The sequence below is a fragment of the Falco cherrug genome, chromosome 9, assembly GCF_023634085.1.
Source record: "Falco cherrug isolate bFalChe1 chromosome 9, bFalChe1.pri, whole genome shotgun sequence".
In the NCBI taxonomy this organism is placed as follows: domain Eukaryota; kingdom Metazoa; phylum Chordata; class Aves; order Falconiformes; family Falconidae; genus Falco; species Falco cherrug.
In genome coordinates, this window is record NC_073705.1 from 35421608 (window position 1) to 35439312 (window position 17705).

Sequence of the window (17705 nt, forward strand, 5' to 3'; positions counted from 1 at the left end):
CTGAGCAATTAAAAATATTTAATTATTCATATTTTGGTTTCTTGAATATGTTAAGTTTTATGTAAACCTTAATGTAAATGAAATGTTTATTAAGATAGATTTTGTCTAACTTGCAAGAAATGGGGTATATTTTTTGTTAAACCTAGAGATTTTAACCATATGAAATGGTCAGCAAGTTTGTTCCAACTTTTTTGAAGAAACATGTTATAACTGGTGTTTTAAATGTCAGCATAGGTAATGCTAGAATAAGGAAAGATCTGAAACACTGGTTTATTTTTTTTTTTTCCTTTGCATTTTGTTGTGGCTGCAAATAGTACCTTTTAGGTATAGAATACTTCCCAGGTAGATAAGCTCTGAGCATATTCAGTACCCAAACTCCTGCTTACATCACATCTGAGCTACTGGAATCTTTTTCTGTTAAACATTCCAAAAAATAGAGTGGGTTAGTGCTGCTAAACTGTATGCTGGATGCTACACAAACACAGACAGGAGACAAATGTTGTCTAGCATCATGATGTGAAAGGAGTATCGAAGCCAAGCTGTAGCTGCCAGGATGTTTTGCCACGGACCTTAAGTTAATATTTAACTGAATGCCTTTGAAAGGAGCCAACTCCTGTTGTGTTTTCCCCCTGGTCCATCACACAGCTCTGTAAAAGATATTAATAACTGGATTTATCACTGGCTGGGAAGAGCTAGGATCTGCAAAATGACCTATTTTAATTTATATTGTGTTGCATCAGCCCTTTAATTTTTAACTCTTGGAAACTCTCATGAATGCAGCAATTACCCCATAACAGAATATCCTTCAGCATCCCTTTCTGCTGCAGAGCTCAGAATTTTAAAATTTATTTCTAAACAGTGCAGCTGCAAAGAAACCTTTCCAGCATCTACATGCAGTGGGCTCATTCCTGCAGGCAACCTGCACTGATATAACCACATGTGTAGCAAGAAATACAGAAGTACTTCAACAATAAAATTAAGTAAAACAGCTAATACTGAATATCCTATTTTTATTTCCATAGTTTTATAGTTGCATTTATTTAATATGTCATATAAAACACAGAGCATGGATTTTACCACACAATTTAGATATCATTTGAGAAGAAGGACAAGTTCATAAAGCCTGGCCTATCTATCCCTTTAGGCAATTCTTCTACATTCAGTCCCTGGGAGGAAGAGGAAGAGCACTTTCAGACAACTACATGTCAGTGGATTCTCTTTAAACTCTACCAAATCAGTGAGTTTAAGTTCTGAAATGAATCACAAATCAGGCAGTACTCCTTTGAAATAATTCAAACGGAAGGAAGACTGCCAATCAGCAGCTGGACTCTAGTGAGAATAAGATGATATGGATGTTATAAAAAATGGTAGGAGAAGTCTTTTTCAAGCACATCTGAAATGCCGGATGTCAGGTTATGCCGTTAGAAATGGCAGATTTTATATATAGCACGTAGAGGAGCGATGACCTCTTCTTCTGGGGTCCACGATATGCTTCACCACCCATCCTTTTCTGCAGAAATATTTCCCACCCAAGAAGAGACGTTGAAGTGATCTCCTTAAATGTAGCACTAGCTCTGAAAGATACCCTTAGTCTTGTGGTGTGTCCTGGGATGAAGTGCACAGTCTGTGAGAAGTGGGAACGCTTGGTGCCTTCGCTTGTATGGTGGATGTATTTATGATTTTCTTGTTTAACAATGACAGGCTCTACAGGACGTTCAAGGACAGCAAGTACCTGTACATGCTGATGGAAGCCTGTCTAGGTGGAGAGCTCTGGACAATTCTCAGGGACAGGTGAGTTGTAAGAAACTCTTGTCCTACAAAGTAAAATATTTTCTAATATGCCTCTGTATAATCAAAGGTCTTTATCCTTCGTGGAAAAAATCTGGATCTTACATGCTACATTTGATTTAAGAATGCAGACACATGAGGAGCTGTTTTTATTCCTATGCAGTTGACTAAAACCAAAGTGAATCCCATTATACCTGAGAATAAGGACTGATTCAGGTTGTATCTAACATGTACAAGGATTTATGTAAGTGGAGACTTATTCAGAGCTACTTTGTCATGGCCTCTGAAAAAATATAGAAGGTAAAAGTGGCAGTCATGTGATGAATTGCATCTATGACAAGACTTTGACTGCCCTTCCCCTGTGTCTTCATCTCTAAGGGGTATCCCTAAATAGCCAGCAGCATATTTTAATTGTAATCACCTAGAACAGGGGTCCTCAAACTACGGCCCACAGGCCAGACACAGCCCCCCAGGGTCCTCAATCCAGCCCTCGGTATTTACAGAACCCCCCAGCCGGGGGTTGGTGGGGAAACCAAGCAGCCGCAGATGGCTGCCTGCCACTTCATCCGCGCGCTGGCCCCCTGTTTAAAAAGTTTGAGGACCCCTGACCTAGAACAACAACCTTTTGCAACCATAGAAAGTATAGCTCTGTCCTTGGTGTCCCCAGTACCATTTCTCACATTTGTGAGCCTGCCTGGAGGCACAGGCACCTGATAGGGAAATGTGAGACTCTCTTAAGGGTAAAAAAATACTTTGGGCACCCTGTATGATAGCAGAGAATGGCAGCCACGCATTGCAGGAGGTGCAATATCAAGGCCAGTTTCACTGTGTTCCTGAAAGACACGCTCCAGAAGTAGGGTCCTTCTAGTGTGGCACCTTTAGACATTGCTGTCGTGGCCAGTTTAGTCTGGACCAAGGCCCTAAGGCAGCAGTGGCATTACTGAGAGTTCACAGTTGCGAATGAAATCTATGGGAAAGTGCATTTTCAAGGTAAAAGATGCAGATTTCTTCAAAGTCATCTGAAAAATCTATTTCCCATCCCAGGGAAAGACCTATTTTTTTCATTTCAGTGTTTGCTCTGCTGTGAATAGCAACATCCACCTGTTTCATGGAGGCACTCTGATAAATAATATCTATTAATATTTCTTAATATTTATGACACAGTCAGGTATGATAGCAATGAGGAGGAGGAAATCAATAGTTCTGCATGGACTTTTAGACTAGATAACACGTATTATATGAGGGCCACTCATCAAAGTGGGAAACAGGATAATGCATCAAATACCCTGCAAGAAGGACTATGCTGTTGGGACACAGAAGTGCCATGGAAAATATAATTAGGAAAGCATGTAATTACATACCGCACCGTAATGCACAAGCAAATGCGGCCGTGGTATTTCCTGCCTTGGGAGGGTTTGACCTTACAGTGTTTGGGTTTGGTTGTGGGCGGGTAGGTGGCAGGTGGGTTGCACAGGTGTATGTGGGATGTGCACATAATACACCCACAAGGCAGGAGAAGATGAGGTAAATTATGTGTAACTATGTAATAGGCTCATTATTGGAACATAAATTTAATTAGGTTTGGAAAGTGAAAGAAATGTATTGGAAAGATTGATCGGAAAGCAAAGATTAGATTCTTTTTTAATTACTAAGAACAAATTTTCTGCAATTCTTCCTTTTCCTAGGACATGCCTTCTTGGGACCATTAAAGTAAGAACCATTGCAAAGTTAGCTGTGCCAGGTTGTATTTTTCATAGTCTTTGTCAGAGCCTGATAATTTTATTTTTAATTCCCTGAGCTTTAAATTGTGGTTCTGCTGCCACCTAGCTTAGACGCGCTTCAGAGCACAGGCAGCTCCCACAGCCAGCTCTCAGCAGGGAGGGGCATATGGTTGGTTTTGGAAAACTGGTTGCAAACTGGTGCTGAAACAAGGATCCAAAAGTGCAGGTTACGCTGAATTTGCAAATAACACTTCAGCTTCCAGAAACTGTAATTTTTCTGTCTGTTGTCTCCATTACGAACATTAGTACAGGAGTTTTGATCTCCACATCTCAAAATAGCCTTAGCACCCACAAATCAAAGATTGTAATAAAAAAAATCACCTTTTGCTTACAAGATAATGATTTCTAAGTTTTAATTCTATGAGATGAAATTATAAAATAAAACCTAAAATGTTTTAGATATTAATGTTTGATATTAAGGTGGATTGAAGACAAAGATGCTAACTCCAAAAACGGATATGCAATTACATTTATATATAAAGGCGACTTTAGCAACAGGCACTTTCCAGGTATTAGCATGATTCTACTGAACTGTATAGATATTTTAACAGCAGAGTGAAGTCAGGTAAGGGAAGAGATCTAACCACTTTATCCTTTTTCCCTCTCCTGTTTTACACAGAGGTTCATTTGAAGATTCAACGACCAGGTTTTACACAGCATGTGTGGTCGAAGCTTTTGCCTATTTGCATTCCAAAGGGATCATTTATAGGGACCTCAAGCCAGAAAACCTCATTCTGGATCATCGAGGTTATGCCAAACTGGTGAGTGTCTGCAACATCTGGTTTGCCAAAAAAAGACACTGCTACTACCAGAAAACTGATATTAGGGGTAGAGGAGAACACACAATTAGCCATAGAGGCTCAGAAGCAAAGTCCACACAGCCCAGGGCCCTGTCTCTGATGGTGGCCATCAGTAGATGCTGAGATGAGATCGACACAAGGGTGTTGTCATCCACTACTGCGATGTTTTCCCAACCTCCAACAGACTGAGGCTCAGAGTACGGTTGAGCTGGAAAACATTAATTCTGGCTTGAAATTCAGATCTGTGGTCCTGAAGTGGAAATGTTTAGAAAAGACCATTGGGAGAAATCCACCCAGCTGTTTTGGAGCTACTGAAAGACTAAAAGATAACTTAAAAATAGTTGTCTTTAAATATTGGTGGGAGATGGGGAGGACTTGCATCTGTAGGCTTTAGAGGCAACTGGTGAAACAAAGTTTGCACACTGCTGTTCCTGAGTTGGGTCTTTTCTGTAAGCAATGATGTCATTCTTAATGGAAATATTAATCGTGATCCTGTCATGTCAAGAAATTATTATCAATTGCTCTGGTCTGTGTTGGCGAACTGTGGCGGATACAGCTTCTTGGTTTAGGAAGGCCACTTACGTTTTAGCACCGATAACACAGTGCCTGGTCTGTGCAAGCTGCTCTGGGACAACAACTGCATAAGGCTCTGCCTGAAACTGTTCCTCCCAGAAGGTCGTGCTTCTTCTCAGTGCTGTCCCCTGCAAGATCTACCTCCTCAAACCAGGACAGCAGTGTGTGTAAGACCTCCACCCTCCAAATTAGGGAGTTTCTGATAGGTTTCACTGTATTGCATTATTCACTCAAATTACTTTTTTGCCTCAAAAATCAACACAGAGCTGCCCTGCATGTAAGGTATACCCCAAATAGCCAGGTGAGAGGGGGAGAAGAAAAGAAAGACTTCCCATGGTGGGAGGTGCTGGAGGATGTGGGTAATTGAGAAGCCATCAGTTAGAGACAGGGCAATGCACTCCTAAAAAGAGCTTCATCCAAGAGGAGCTGATTCCCTTCCTGAGAGTCGCAGAGGGCCAAGGGCTCTGCCTCTTGGTTTGGGGACTCTCCCCTGCCTTTGGGAAGGAAAACTCAGGAGCAATGTCAGCAGCCAGGAGCAGTAAGTCAGACCATCACCATCATGGACCTTCATGACCCAGTGGCAGCCACCATGTGTCACTGTGACACTAACCCTAATGAACGATATCAGGGTTTATCCTCTACAGCATTTTGCTAAGGACTGGGAGTCCAGCAAGATGTCAGATGATAGAGGACAATTTGGTGCTGGAGTGCCCTTCTCCCCAGCCCAGGAAGATCTGGATCTGGGTCTCTGCTGACCTCATCACCAGCCCCCAGCTCCTTAGACATTTTGATCTCCTGAACACATCCATGATAGCACAAGAAGTGTCTGAGGTCCCTTGTGGGACTGTGACCTTGTAGGTCATTTTGCTCCTGACCAGTGCAAAGTGTAGGAGCATCTCACAGCCAACAAGGGACAGCAGAGTGTGCTACAGGCCACAGTGCCAGGCCAGCACAGTGCCAAGGCAGGGGAGGGCAGGAGGGGTAGAGCTGGAAATACTGTAAGCCTATTAACCAGAGCTCTGCCTGGGCCCCAAAGGTGGCTTCGGTTCCCAGTATAATCTGATTTCCCACTATGGCTGGTGCCACAGGGGCACTGCTATAGGGGCATGCTGAGGTTTGTGAGCCCACCAACACGTTCCGACAACTTTAAGAAAACTGGGAGGACAGTTGTACTGCCTTGCTCTTTATACTGGGAGAGAAATAACTTTTCACTAGATGCCAGAATGGTCCATATTTAACCTAAATAGTTGCTTGCTCAGGTTGAGGCTAGGAGTTTAAAAAATAAAACAAAAAAACCCCCAAAAATAAATTAACCTGAGTTGTGAATGATATGAAGTTACATCTCCCAAGAAACCCTCGGTGCTGGCATTTGTTCTTCCCTGACACGAATCTTCCTTTTAAATTACGAAGGATAAATCGATGGAAAGGTCACTGTGGTTGCCTGGTCCTGGAATGACCCACGATGCTTTAGCTAGGAGAATATTCCCATGAGGAAACCTTTCTGCTTTGCTTCACTTCAAGAGGAGTGGAGCACATGGCTGACATTCCCTCTCGTGCTCTGCCCTGATGGTACTCTCCTTTCTACAGGTCGATTTTGGCTTTGCAAAGAAAATAGGATTTGGAAAGAAAACATGGACTTTCTGTGGAACCCCGGAGTACGTAGCCCCCGAGATCATCCTGAATAAAGGTCATGACATTTCGGCAGACTACTGGTCACTGGGAATCTTAATGTATGAACTCCTGACTGGCAGGTATGGGCATTGGAGCCGGCGCCACTGCTGAAAATAGATCCAAATATTTCTGCTGTTGTCACCCTGATTAGGCAAGGGGAAGGTTCAGAGCTGGCATGTGCTGTCCGGCACAGCAGTGTGCTGCTGAACCTAATAATTAGTTTTTCCACTTTAAATCACAGCTTCCATGCAGACCTCTCAAAGGGCAAGACATGAGCAGGCTTTTTAGGAAATGCTGTGAAATGATACCAAAAAATCATTTTGTGCCCTGAATGAGCTGAACTGGTGGGGAAAGGGAAAGGGTTTGTAGTTCACCTGGGGAGGTGCAGCGATGGGCTGCCGCACGTCTGAAAAGGAGGAGGTAGACCTGACACCACAGGGACTTGAGTCCATATATCCATCCCTTTATTTAGGTTTGGATGTATATATTACTGCTGATGGTGGTAGTAGTGGCTTCCTGGCACTTCCTCACCTCATCCCCTATTGCTCACTCCCAGGATACAGGAGCTGGAAAAGATCGATCACCTCAGCCTCCTTATCCTTTGGGGCTGGACCCAAGCCCCTGTTCTGTTAAACAGATGGAAACCTAACGAGTCCCCACTGAAAGCTTGTCACATCAAACAGAGAGTAAGCCAGCGAGCGTTGCTCAGACCCTTTTTACTCAGGCTGTTGGGATATGGATATTGGGATATGATGTCCGTCATGGAAAGAAGAGGTCTAGCATGTGCTGCTCTGGGGAAGTTCACTCTTGTACTTCCCTGCAGTCAGCATCACTGAAATCCAGACAGTATCAGAACTCCTTGGCTGAGAAATATTTAAGATCACAGGAAGTAAAACATTGCTAGTTGTCATCTACCTTTCCTCATTTCAGTAGGATACTATGTTTTGCTCTGGATTTTTTTTTTAATCAATCTTCAATGCTATTTTAAAGACAAGCTTTCAATCTTCTTCATTTTCCTCTCCCCTCTGAAGTCCCCCTTTCTCAGGCCCAGACCCCATGAAGACCTATAACATCATACTAAGGGGAATAGACATGATTGAATTTCCAAAGAAGATTGCCAAAAATGCTGCTAATTTAATCAAAAAACTATGCAGGTAAGCACACGAAATATAATTGCCTTGATCTTGTTTGCAAATAAACGAGTTCAGAAGGATTAAGAAAGTAACCAATTTGTTACTCATTTTATAGGGACAATCCATCAGAAAGATTAGGGAACTTGAAAAATGGAGTGAAAGATATCCAAAAGCACAAGTAAGTGTCTTCTCCACCATCCATCAGCCCCCAGAAAAATGCACTTCAAATAGTTCCATTTTCTGCAAAAAATACTTTCCTTAAACTCCTTTGGTTTTTCCCTTCTAGTGTGCTTTAGACTTTAATTTAATTTTCATTAGGCTTTTTTTTTCCCCAGTGTTTTTTGGTGTAGATACTAGCTTTGCCTATAAGCTAAACACATGGGACATTGACCATTACACTTTAATTACTCTAATGCAGAAGAGGATTTGGAAGCAATCCGACTCAGCCACTGCTTGCTTGGAATTTTTGGTTTGCAGAATCACTTTCCAAGGTTCTTCTGATTTCCCTTCTCCCCTAACCCAGCACACTTTCCCTCTACCTGTAATGCCAATTCATTGTCCCTTTTGGTCTAATGGGACAGAGTTGTTAAGTGATGTCTTTTAAGTTTTCACACTGGTGGAGGGGGATAAGAACAAATTAGAGACCCATCGCAGAAGCAAGTTATCTCATCCATCTGTGCTGGTCCTTCTCTTGTCCCATCGCCAAAGCAACAGAAATGGGTTGGAAGGGCATTTTTTGTGGACAGGTTGAAGGCTTAGCTCAGGGGCTCATCTACCCACCTGAGCTGCTGGAGGTTGAGCACACCTGAGGTGCCCAAACCAGGAGAAGGACATCCCTGTGCATGCCCTTAGCTCCCAATCTCATACAAAGAAGGGACATATGGGAGGGATCAACGCTATAGAACGGAAAGAGCAGCTGCCAGGACATCTGCAGTAAGGAATGTTTTTCTTCTGAGCATTGGTAATTTGTACTTGCCATGGTATCACCACTGGGTTGCTACACATGCTTCATTTTCAGTCCCCAAAAACATATATAAAGATGACAGGAAAAATTATTAAGGCTGATCGGACAATTTGAAGAAGACAACTGCAGGAGATGAAACCCAGTATTTAAGCAATTTAAGCAATTTAAGCAATTGATTTTTTGCATAGAGAGATTTTCACCACATGTCTAATTGTTTCACTGTTCCTTCCCTTCTAGATGGTTTGAAGGCTTTAACTGGGAAGGGTTACGAAAAGGGACACTGACACCTCCTATAATACCAAGTGTAAGTTTTCCTACTTATTTTCTGCTTCATGGAAAATAAGTTTCTTCTGAATGAATGTTGTGAGCTTCAGGCAGTAGTGAGCTGTAGTTGAGTGGCAACAGCATGTGCTTTATTTCTTCTGGAGATGTTTGAAGAGACTTTTCCAGCTATACTTGGTTTCTGGGCAGTCTCTTCCAAGAGAAGGGAGTTTGGGGAGGGCATGGCTGCTATGAAATGCCCTTTGCAGCAGGAGATCAGGGCAGGATCACTCACTACTATGCATTTTTCTCTTTCTCACCTGCTCCACTTGTTTCTTCATCTACTTTTCACATTTCAGTGGAGAGCTGCCACTTTCACCTCTTCTCTCAGATGTGTCCTCTTTCCTTCTCTTTTATTTTTTTTGGTGAGGCAAGCAGGATTTGTATGCCCTCTCCCTTTTCTTTTGCATTAACCTTCCCTTCTGTCTTTTCTTTTGTGCTTTTCACCCTTTTTTTCCTGCGTCTATGTCCTACATGAAAAGCTCTGTTACCATCTAGTTTATGTTTAACTGGGAGCAGACACAGAGGGACAGCTCAATTCATTTTCCTTTAGAGCAAAGCTCTTCCTTTGATGTCTTTGTGAGCTCTTTACCCACAAAGCCTGCTGCAAAGGGAAACCAAACAGGATTAGCTGATAGAAATTACCTTGGCCCCTTCTGTTCTGCAGCCTCCCCTCCTTGTTTCAGCTTAATCCCTTTCTCTCCATTCCTCTCCAGCAGGATCACGGAGAGAATGACATTAGCAATTGTGTTTAATTGCACCCCATTGCTCTGTCCGCCCATGGTCCTGCACCTCCTGCAGCAAGAGCAGGCACAGCTCCGGGGCTAAATCTGCCATCCCAAAGTTACCTTAGCAGCTATGAAAGAGCAAGAAGGTTTTACTGCCTCCCTTTTGCCCTATGGGCTGCAGAAGTTACTGGCAGTCAGTGGGCAAAAGCAGGACTTTGCCAATACCTGCCTAAAGCAGGATGCCCAAAGAGCATATGAATGTTTTATAAATCAAAACTGTGCGTTTTTTCTGTTTAGCCTATTTTTAGTGATTATGAATTTGTCAGCAGTACTGTTCACCACATCTCAAGTCAGACAATAAAATAAAGCTTGCTCCTTTGCATCCAGTTACAATTTCTGGTTTCCATGTGCAGGATGTCAGTGTAGCCTGAAAATGCCCCAGTATGTTTTTCTGATCATTTTTAGTGGATTTTTAGTTTAATAAGAGCATTTCCAATACTGCTTTTACCCAATATACATGTGGACCCTGCATGTCTAACCCTCAAACAGCACAACTGGCAGCAGTGACTTCAGCAGTATCTGCTCCCCGTGGGCATGAATTACTCCCTGATGTCACCAAGCTGGGAGTGTGCTCCACCACCAGAAATGGTCTCTGCTCCTTTGGCATTGCCTAGAGGAAAGCCACTCTCCAACCTGCTGTGCAGGAAATCACACATTCTTTGCTTTTTCAGTTAGGTCCAATGCAGTAGGAGAAAAAGATTGTGTGAGCACCCAGTTCACTTCTTTGGCGTTATTTCTTGATATCATCAAGGCTGTATGTTCGTGGGACTGGTGACATCCTACCAAGGAACACATCTGTGATTGCTCCCAAGAGACTGATCTGCTGTCGCTCTTTTTGGCCAGCACACCACCGTCAAGGCTGTCTGAAATAGATGGGAGCATTCCCTCTTCAGATGACTCCCGCTTCCAGGACAGCTCAATGCTGACAGCCTCACAATGCCCTCATCCCCATTCAACAGAGCTCGTTCTTTTAGAGCTCTTAGGAGTAATATCTTCCCTAGACATACACCAGAGATCCTCTCCAAAACCTGCCTCTGTTAACTAGTGAATCTTGTCAACCCCAAAGCTGTCAGTCCTGCTCAGCCTTGTTTTCCACAAGTTTTTCAGTTGCTTTGGCAAAAGTCCCAACTGCCAGTAAGAGCCATATCTGAAGAGGGACCCAAAATACATAGCTCTGGGGGAAGACATCCATTTTTCCTTCAATCACAGCACCTTTCCTTCTTATCTGTAAAGGACCCAGCAGGGCTAAACATAAAGACTAGTGGGGTTTTTTTAAGTGAAAAGCCCTTCCCCAGCACTTTAACCCTCATTAGCAGTTACATGGTACTACCAGTGAGGCAATCAAAAGCTGCTTCTTAGCTCTTACTCTCTGGGATTTTAGGAAAGGTCTCAATTTACAAACTGCTGCTAGGACACTACTTCAAGAAGCAGCTGAGCATCGATACCACAGCTGAAATCTGTTAGAGTAACTGTCTTTACAAGCTTTTCACTCTTCCAAAGATGCCCTTGTCTTGCATCACAGCTCTTGCATTTGAGAAAGACCTGCAGATCTCTGAACCATAATTCATCTCAAGCCCTTATGTTGGTAAGCAACCAGAAAGCTGATGTTTGCACTTTATCTTCATGGATGGACAGGAAGTAAATACAGAGTGTCTGGAGAGGGCATTGAAAGAGATGTTGGTTCCCATGTCTCTGACATTGAAGAACTGCAGGCCATGTAGGTGACCTGGGCCTCAGAGCTGTGGGGAATCGCACACAACAGCATTAGCATCACATAATGTCAGTCAGCAGAGTAACAAGTCATCTAACCCAAATCATATTTCTTCTAAGAAAAAGAAAACCCTCTACATTTGAGGTGTTGGATGTACTCACCCTTTCTGTTTTGTCAGATGAAAAGGCAATCTATTTCCCAAAGCAGGACTTATTTCCCTTCAAGCCTCATCTAACCAGAGCTCCAAATGTGCCTGCCCTGCGAGGTGCTCCCAGAGTGGACACCTGCAAAGGAACCCTGAGGAACTCCACAGATGCTTTCACCCAGTGCAGTCCGCTTATGCACTATCACTGCTGAAAGGCTTTCGCAAGAATCTGCAGCTTGTGCACATCCTCAGTGAATGGACACACCAGCTGCATCTCATACACTTTGGTAGCTTGTATCTTGTACGCACATCCCCAGAAATTCTGCTCCCAGAGGGAGAGCTCACAGGGGGTGGGCTGAGAGAAAGAGAGATATGTGGTCCAGCCCATGGCACTATGGAGGAGAGTGAGTGTGGAGCACTCCAAGGGTGAGGACCCGAAGGGTGAAGGAACACCAACAAAGTAAACAGATCCAGATAACTCAAAAGAAATTAAATTCCAGTATTCAGTACACGGTGAAGCATCTCATCACTCTGTAGTACTCCAGTAATCTTTTACAGATTGTTGGTTTTTTCAAAATTAGTTGGGTATTCAAGAATCTTAATTTTCCCCAAGATGTTTTCAGCAGCAGGAAAATGCTGATGCAGCTGGGCAGCAAATTAAATTTAGAGCTGACGTTGGAGCACTCATTGATCATATAGTCTTTTCCCAAGGCTTATAGCAGCATCCAGTATTGAGTATATCTCCTGTACTGTAGGTTAGCCTCTGGCTGCGGCCTTCCCACCAGCTACACACATGAAACAGCTAAAAAATACAGCAAGTGTTTCCTGCCCAGCACTGCTATGGCAAGTGCAGTGCCCTCCAGCCTGCGCTGGCTACTTGGGATACAGCTTAAAGTACTGATTTTCTCAAGTAAGACACTGATTATTTTGGTCTGGAGAGCTCCTGGTCTGTTTGTGTGTTGTTTCATTTTTTTAAATTGCATTGAGTGTGTCAGGGTCTCATTGTAAGAAAGCTTCAGTCACCATTGTAAAGCAAAAAATAAAAAGAAAAAAAAACGGGGAATTATCTAGCTATGGTACATTTTAAATTATATTATTTCCAAATAAGAAGCATACTTGGCCTTCATCCTAGAAAGATGCATTTCTCTGGTAAGCTTCCTAGACTGAGCCATACTTGTCATGAAACTCGAAGCTGGCAGGGCCCAACTCACAGCCTCAAATTCAGGATCCTGGAGCCATAAATTGGAAATCCTGGGCTTTGAGGAGGCCCAGGGCTTTTCCAAGTCTTTTCTGATGACCTTGTACCAATGGGTAGGACAGTTGCTCTTGAGACCCTAGAGGGCCTGGATCATTAGAGTAGGGGAGCTATGGGAAGTCCTCCTGGGATTCAGCAAAAGAGTTGTGGAATGCAGAACTTGTCTTGCTTGCTGCAGTTAGCAACAAATGCTCTTGAATGATTACAGTTGTGAGATGAAGAGATGTCTGAGGGGGTCCACTTTGATGACCAACCCCTTCTTGTCACTCTCTTCTTTCTGCAGGTTGCATCTCCAACAGACACAAGCAATTTTGACAGCTTCCCAGAGGACAGTGATGAACCACCCCCTGATGACAACTCAGGATGGGACATAGATTTTTAATGTATTTCTCTTACCTGCTTCTGCCTTGCTGAAGACAGCTTCCTGGGACATGGCTGCCAGCGAAACCGAAAGAATTGGGGAGGATTAGTGCTCGGGATCACCATGATGCCTTGATTGATGCTGCTACAGTAACTACAGTGGCATTAGGACTTCTTGCTTAGATGACAATAGTGCTCTTCATGTTTTATGTTCAAACTTAAAATAGCAGTTGACATGGTGGTCCTGATGCAAAGCCTTTCACCAGTAAAGAAATATGTTTTCTATCACTGCAATGATCTTGCTACATTCTTAATATAAAAGTCTAGAGATATGTAATGTAAGACGCACTTAATTCTAGCTGCAAGGTACTGGCTTTATCGGTAGGATCAATAGTAATTTATTAAGTGCTGTAGCTAAATACAGTGCAGGATTTGGGCTACTCCCACCCTCCAAACTCTGCAGGGCCTCTACTGTGGGCCAGCATAGGAGCAAAGGGAGGACCACAACGGTACTGGTCAAAGAGTTCATGTCAAAGCAGTGGTAAAATTTGTCCTTTTTCTTTCTGAGCAGTATTCATGACAAGACTGAATGTTACCTTTCCTTTTTATTTTTGCGATATTTTTATTTAGCCTGGTAAAACAAAAGCACAACTGCTCTAGATCCTGTTAAGGCGGATATGGGTCACTTCCCTCATATGGCTGAAAACATACTGTAACATGACATTTGTTTGGGTTTTTTTTTCCCCTTTCCCTTGATACAAATACATAATTGCATGAAAAAATCATAAAATTAATCCGTTTTACATATAAAATAGTGCTTCATTAATGGTCCTGTAATAAAGTGACAGCAGCCCACTGGTCTTATTGATTAGCTATTAGGCATAAAACTAAGCTTAACTTTTACCTTTTTAGAACCCAAAGGGAAAACATAAGACCCGTAATGTACTTTATAGGTGCTATGTACGTCCCTCATCTGTGAATATACCTATTTAGTCAACCACCATTTCAGAAATATGTAGCAAGAGGCATCATTCTCCATCACGCTCTTAGGTGATTTTATGTCTCCATGTCTGCTTCTCTTCCATGTCTAGTACAAAGCTAATTAAAATAAAAGGTGGTACTGGGCCACTTTGCTGGCTGTGTTTGTAACATTGCCCATAAAAATGTAATCCTAATGCCTCACCAGACTAAGGAGCTCCACAGGAAAGTCAGTGGAATTAAATGGAAAACTGATATTGGATATGTTTGTGCGGAGTCTCCATGCCTCTGGCATACCGGGTCCCCAGTGACCCTGTTGAAGGCATGGGGATGGCTAGAGCCGGGTTGGCTCCTATAGAAAAAAGATCTGGGGAAAACACTGGTTTTGTGTGTACAGTTTTCCCTCACTTCCACTGCCTTTCCTTTGCTTGAGTACAGTCTCTTCTGATTTATAGGGCATAACTGAGGAATCCTGTCCTGGATGCCTGTCGCATATACATGGGACTAAAAGTTTATGGCATCACACCAAAAAGAAACATCAGCTTTCAGTCTCTATAGCAGACCCTCCTGCAAAAAATTAGCAGATGCTGCCCCGTTTCATCTCAGAGCTGCCAAGAGCTGTTGTATACACTGGAAGTCGAAAGATCAAGTTCTGCTGAAAAGTCATTCATATGACTTTTGCCTACATAGTATGTGGAAAATGTATGTTTTAACAGTAAAAAATTATTTCCCTGATGATAAATCCCAACTCTTTCCTGTATTCCTAATGAAAGTGATTTAATAGAGTGTATTAAAAGGTATTTTCTCCCCTTCTTTGACAGCATTGACAATGTCTGCTGTTGGCCAGCAAACTAAAGAGCTCGGTCATCGTGATGCCTTTGAAACCAGTCGGTGCCGCTGAATTTCCTTCCTAATTTTCTGAAGGGTGAGGCAACACCATCGGTACAGTAACTTTAGGTTATTTCCACTATTCATTAATCATTAAAACTTTGTTTGCCTTCAAAACCATAGGGAAAAGACAGTAACTACATCCTCTGGGAGTTACTCATGTAGGGCGAATACACACTTTTCAGCCTTTATCTGAGCAATGGAAGACACTGAAAGCCAATGCTGAGTACTAGGGCTAAAATAATCACTAGACATCTTAGCAAGCAGGCAGCTGCCTGAAAGCTGAATTCTTCACTTGCATCCCCCAGGTTTTCCACTCAACAGTGCAGCGACATTGGAGGAGAAAACTTGTTAGGTTTGGTAATTTTCTATCGAAGAATGTAGAGAGGAGCTTGTCCCATAGTGACAATAGTCAGTAGCTGAGATGCAGTTGTCAGTCAAAGGATTGCCAGAAGGAAAAAGCATCACAATGAGTTTGGGGGGCAACATGAAAACATTACAGGAAGAAGGTTTTAAAATGGGCTGATGAGTTTTGGGGGTTTTTTCCTGTCCTTTTTTCTTTGTGCCAGGCACGGTGATTAATACCTGCAACGTGCAGCATGCACTGTACTGAATATAAGTTTATTTTGATATCAAACACCTCACTCGACTTTCATCACCTTTCCTAAAGCATACTTTGAACAACATACTTAGCATATGTATATGATAAACGCCTTCATTTATAAGTAATATATTTGAGTTGCATTTTATATATATATATATATATTCACAAAAACAGATTGTCTCTGTGTTTCCACTTACTGTCCTTTCTTCTTTGTTTCCTTGTTTAATATATGGGACGACAGCGTATTACATAAGGGGAAATCAGCTCCTGTATTTAAAATGAGTGTATTAAGATTGGTGTCATTAAGACACAGACAATCCATAGCTTCTCACAGTGCTGCGTTATCCATAGCAAACTCTTATTTAACAACAGGACCACAAGCGAATATTTATGTAAATAGGTATTTTCGTGTTGATATTTTGTGGTACACATGTAACTTTTTCTTTTAGAGTTCCATGGCATTATTACTTCATTTTCTTATTTGTAATGTAATGTTTTTAGATCAAGGTAGACTTGAATTAATGTCATAATTGTCAGTATTATTAAACTTTATGTCAACTGTACTGTTAACTCATCTGTCCCATAGTTTTAGAACATGACTAGCTATCTGGCATTGTTGCAAGTGCCTTAAATCCATGGCATCCTATTAAAAAAAAAATTACAGATTTGGTGTTATGCTGCATGAGAAAGACAAACACACCTCAAAATGTCGTCCTTTCTTAGCTTGCTGCGTTTTACAGTTCTTTCTGCTACCAATTTCTAAGCCTTTATTATATAATATTGATGAATTACAGAAATGATGAAGTCGTTCTCTTATTTCTGTTCAATGTACCAGAGCTGTGTATCTGTTAATGAGATACAGAGTCATTTCTGTGAAATGTATAAATGTTATGTGCGGGTCAAATTAATATATGACATCCTATCAGTCCGTATACAGGTATTCCTGTTTTGCTAAGCCGTGCAGATTCAACCCATTGTGCTGTCCAGCGCCAACCTCCCGTCTTATACAACCCCTTTAGAAATCTCCCACCTGGAAAGAACAACGAGCAACTCAGTGTGCAACCCAGCCTGCGTTATTTGACCTGAAGCCCCGATGCAAAAGCATAGCTCGTTTGCACCACTCAACAAAACAGGATCCGTTTCCCACCTCCACCCCCCCGACTCCTTCTATATGCAACCCACCGCGGAGGTGAGCCTTCAGCACTCTTGCAGAGCTGAGGTGGAAGGCTGGAAGCTCCTCATTCTCTGCAGCTCCCTGGCTGCGTAAAGCAGCCGTAACACTGAGACTTGGGTGGTTTTAGGGCTTTACTGGCAAAAGGGGAAATTTTCGTTTGGAGTTGCCTATCATCCCAAGTCCCAGTTTACGCTGTTTTTACACTAGCTCTTTGTTTTCTATTCTTATTTTCTCCAGTTTTCTTCTTACCTGAAAGAGGTTTTGTTTGTCAGACAAATGTCGGTCATCCACCGGTCATCAGCCGGTTGCACTCTTTTGATGTAGATTTAAGAACTTTTTTTCATAAACTTTAACTGCTTTTGTTTTGCTCTGTACTTTCCCTGCAGCTGTAATTGCTGAGTGCCTGTTGTATACTTTATAGAGTTGAAATAAAAACAATTACTTTTGAACAGCGTGTCGACTTTCTTCCATGGCAAAACCCAAGTTTGGGGGAGTTCTTCTGGTTAGTGATTAAATTGGGGGGGTTATTCTCATTTATTAAAACATGCAGTAAGAGGTAACGGATCAAAATGTATGGTATTTGGAGATTAGTACTGGGGTCCAAATTTCCTGCAGGATGTAAAGGCAGATGGCCGCAGTTACTTTTTTTTTGCTTATTTGAGCACCTGCATCACTGCAAGTAGCCCGGCCAAAGGGGTCTAAGGGTGATGGGGGTCCAGCTTTGAGCAGGCTTGGCACAGTGACCCCCACAGCTCACTTCCAACCCAGAGT

At 42.5% G+C, this 17705-nt stretch overlaps 1 protein-coding gene across 2 annotated transcripts in view; it reads left to right on the plus strand.

Moving 5' to 3' along the window:
* PRKG1 (protein kinase cGMP-dependent 1) overlaps positions 1 to 17383 on the plus strand; it is a 508935-nt gene extending 491552 nt beyond the window's left edge. For both annotated transcript variants that reach the window (XM_055721117.1, XM_005446262.4), the window contains exons 12-18: positions 1702 to 1791; positions 4189 to 4330; positions 6530 to 6693; positions 7645 to 7767; positions 7862 to 7924; positions 8948 to 9014; positions 13214 to 17383. In XM_055721117.1, coding sequence (XP_055577092.1) covers positions 1702 to 1791; positions 4189 to 4330; positions 6530 to 6693; positions 7645 to 7767; positions 7862 to 7924; positions 8948 to 9014; positions 13214 to 13312 — 748 coding nt within the window. In that variant the 3' untranslated portion in view covers positions 13313 to 17383. The remainder of the gene's footprint in view (positions 1 to 1701; positions 1792 to 4188; positions 4331 to 6529; positions 6694 to 7644; positions 7768 to 7861; positions 7925 to 8947; positions 9015 to 13213) is intronic.
* The last annotated feature ends 322 nt before the right edge of the window (positions 17384 to 17705 follow it).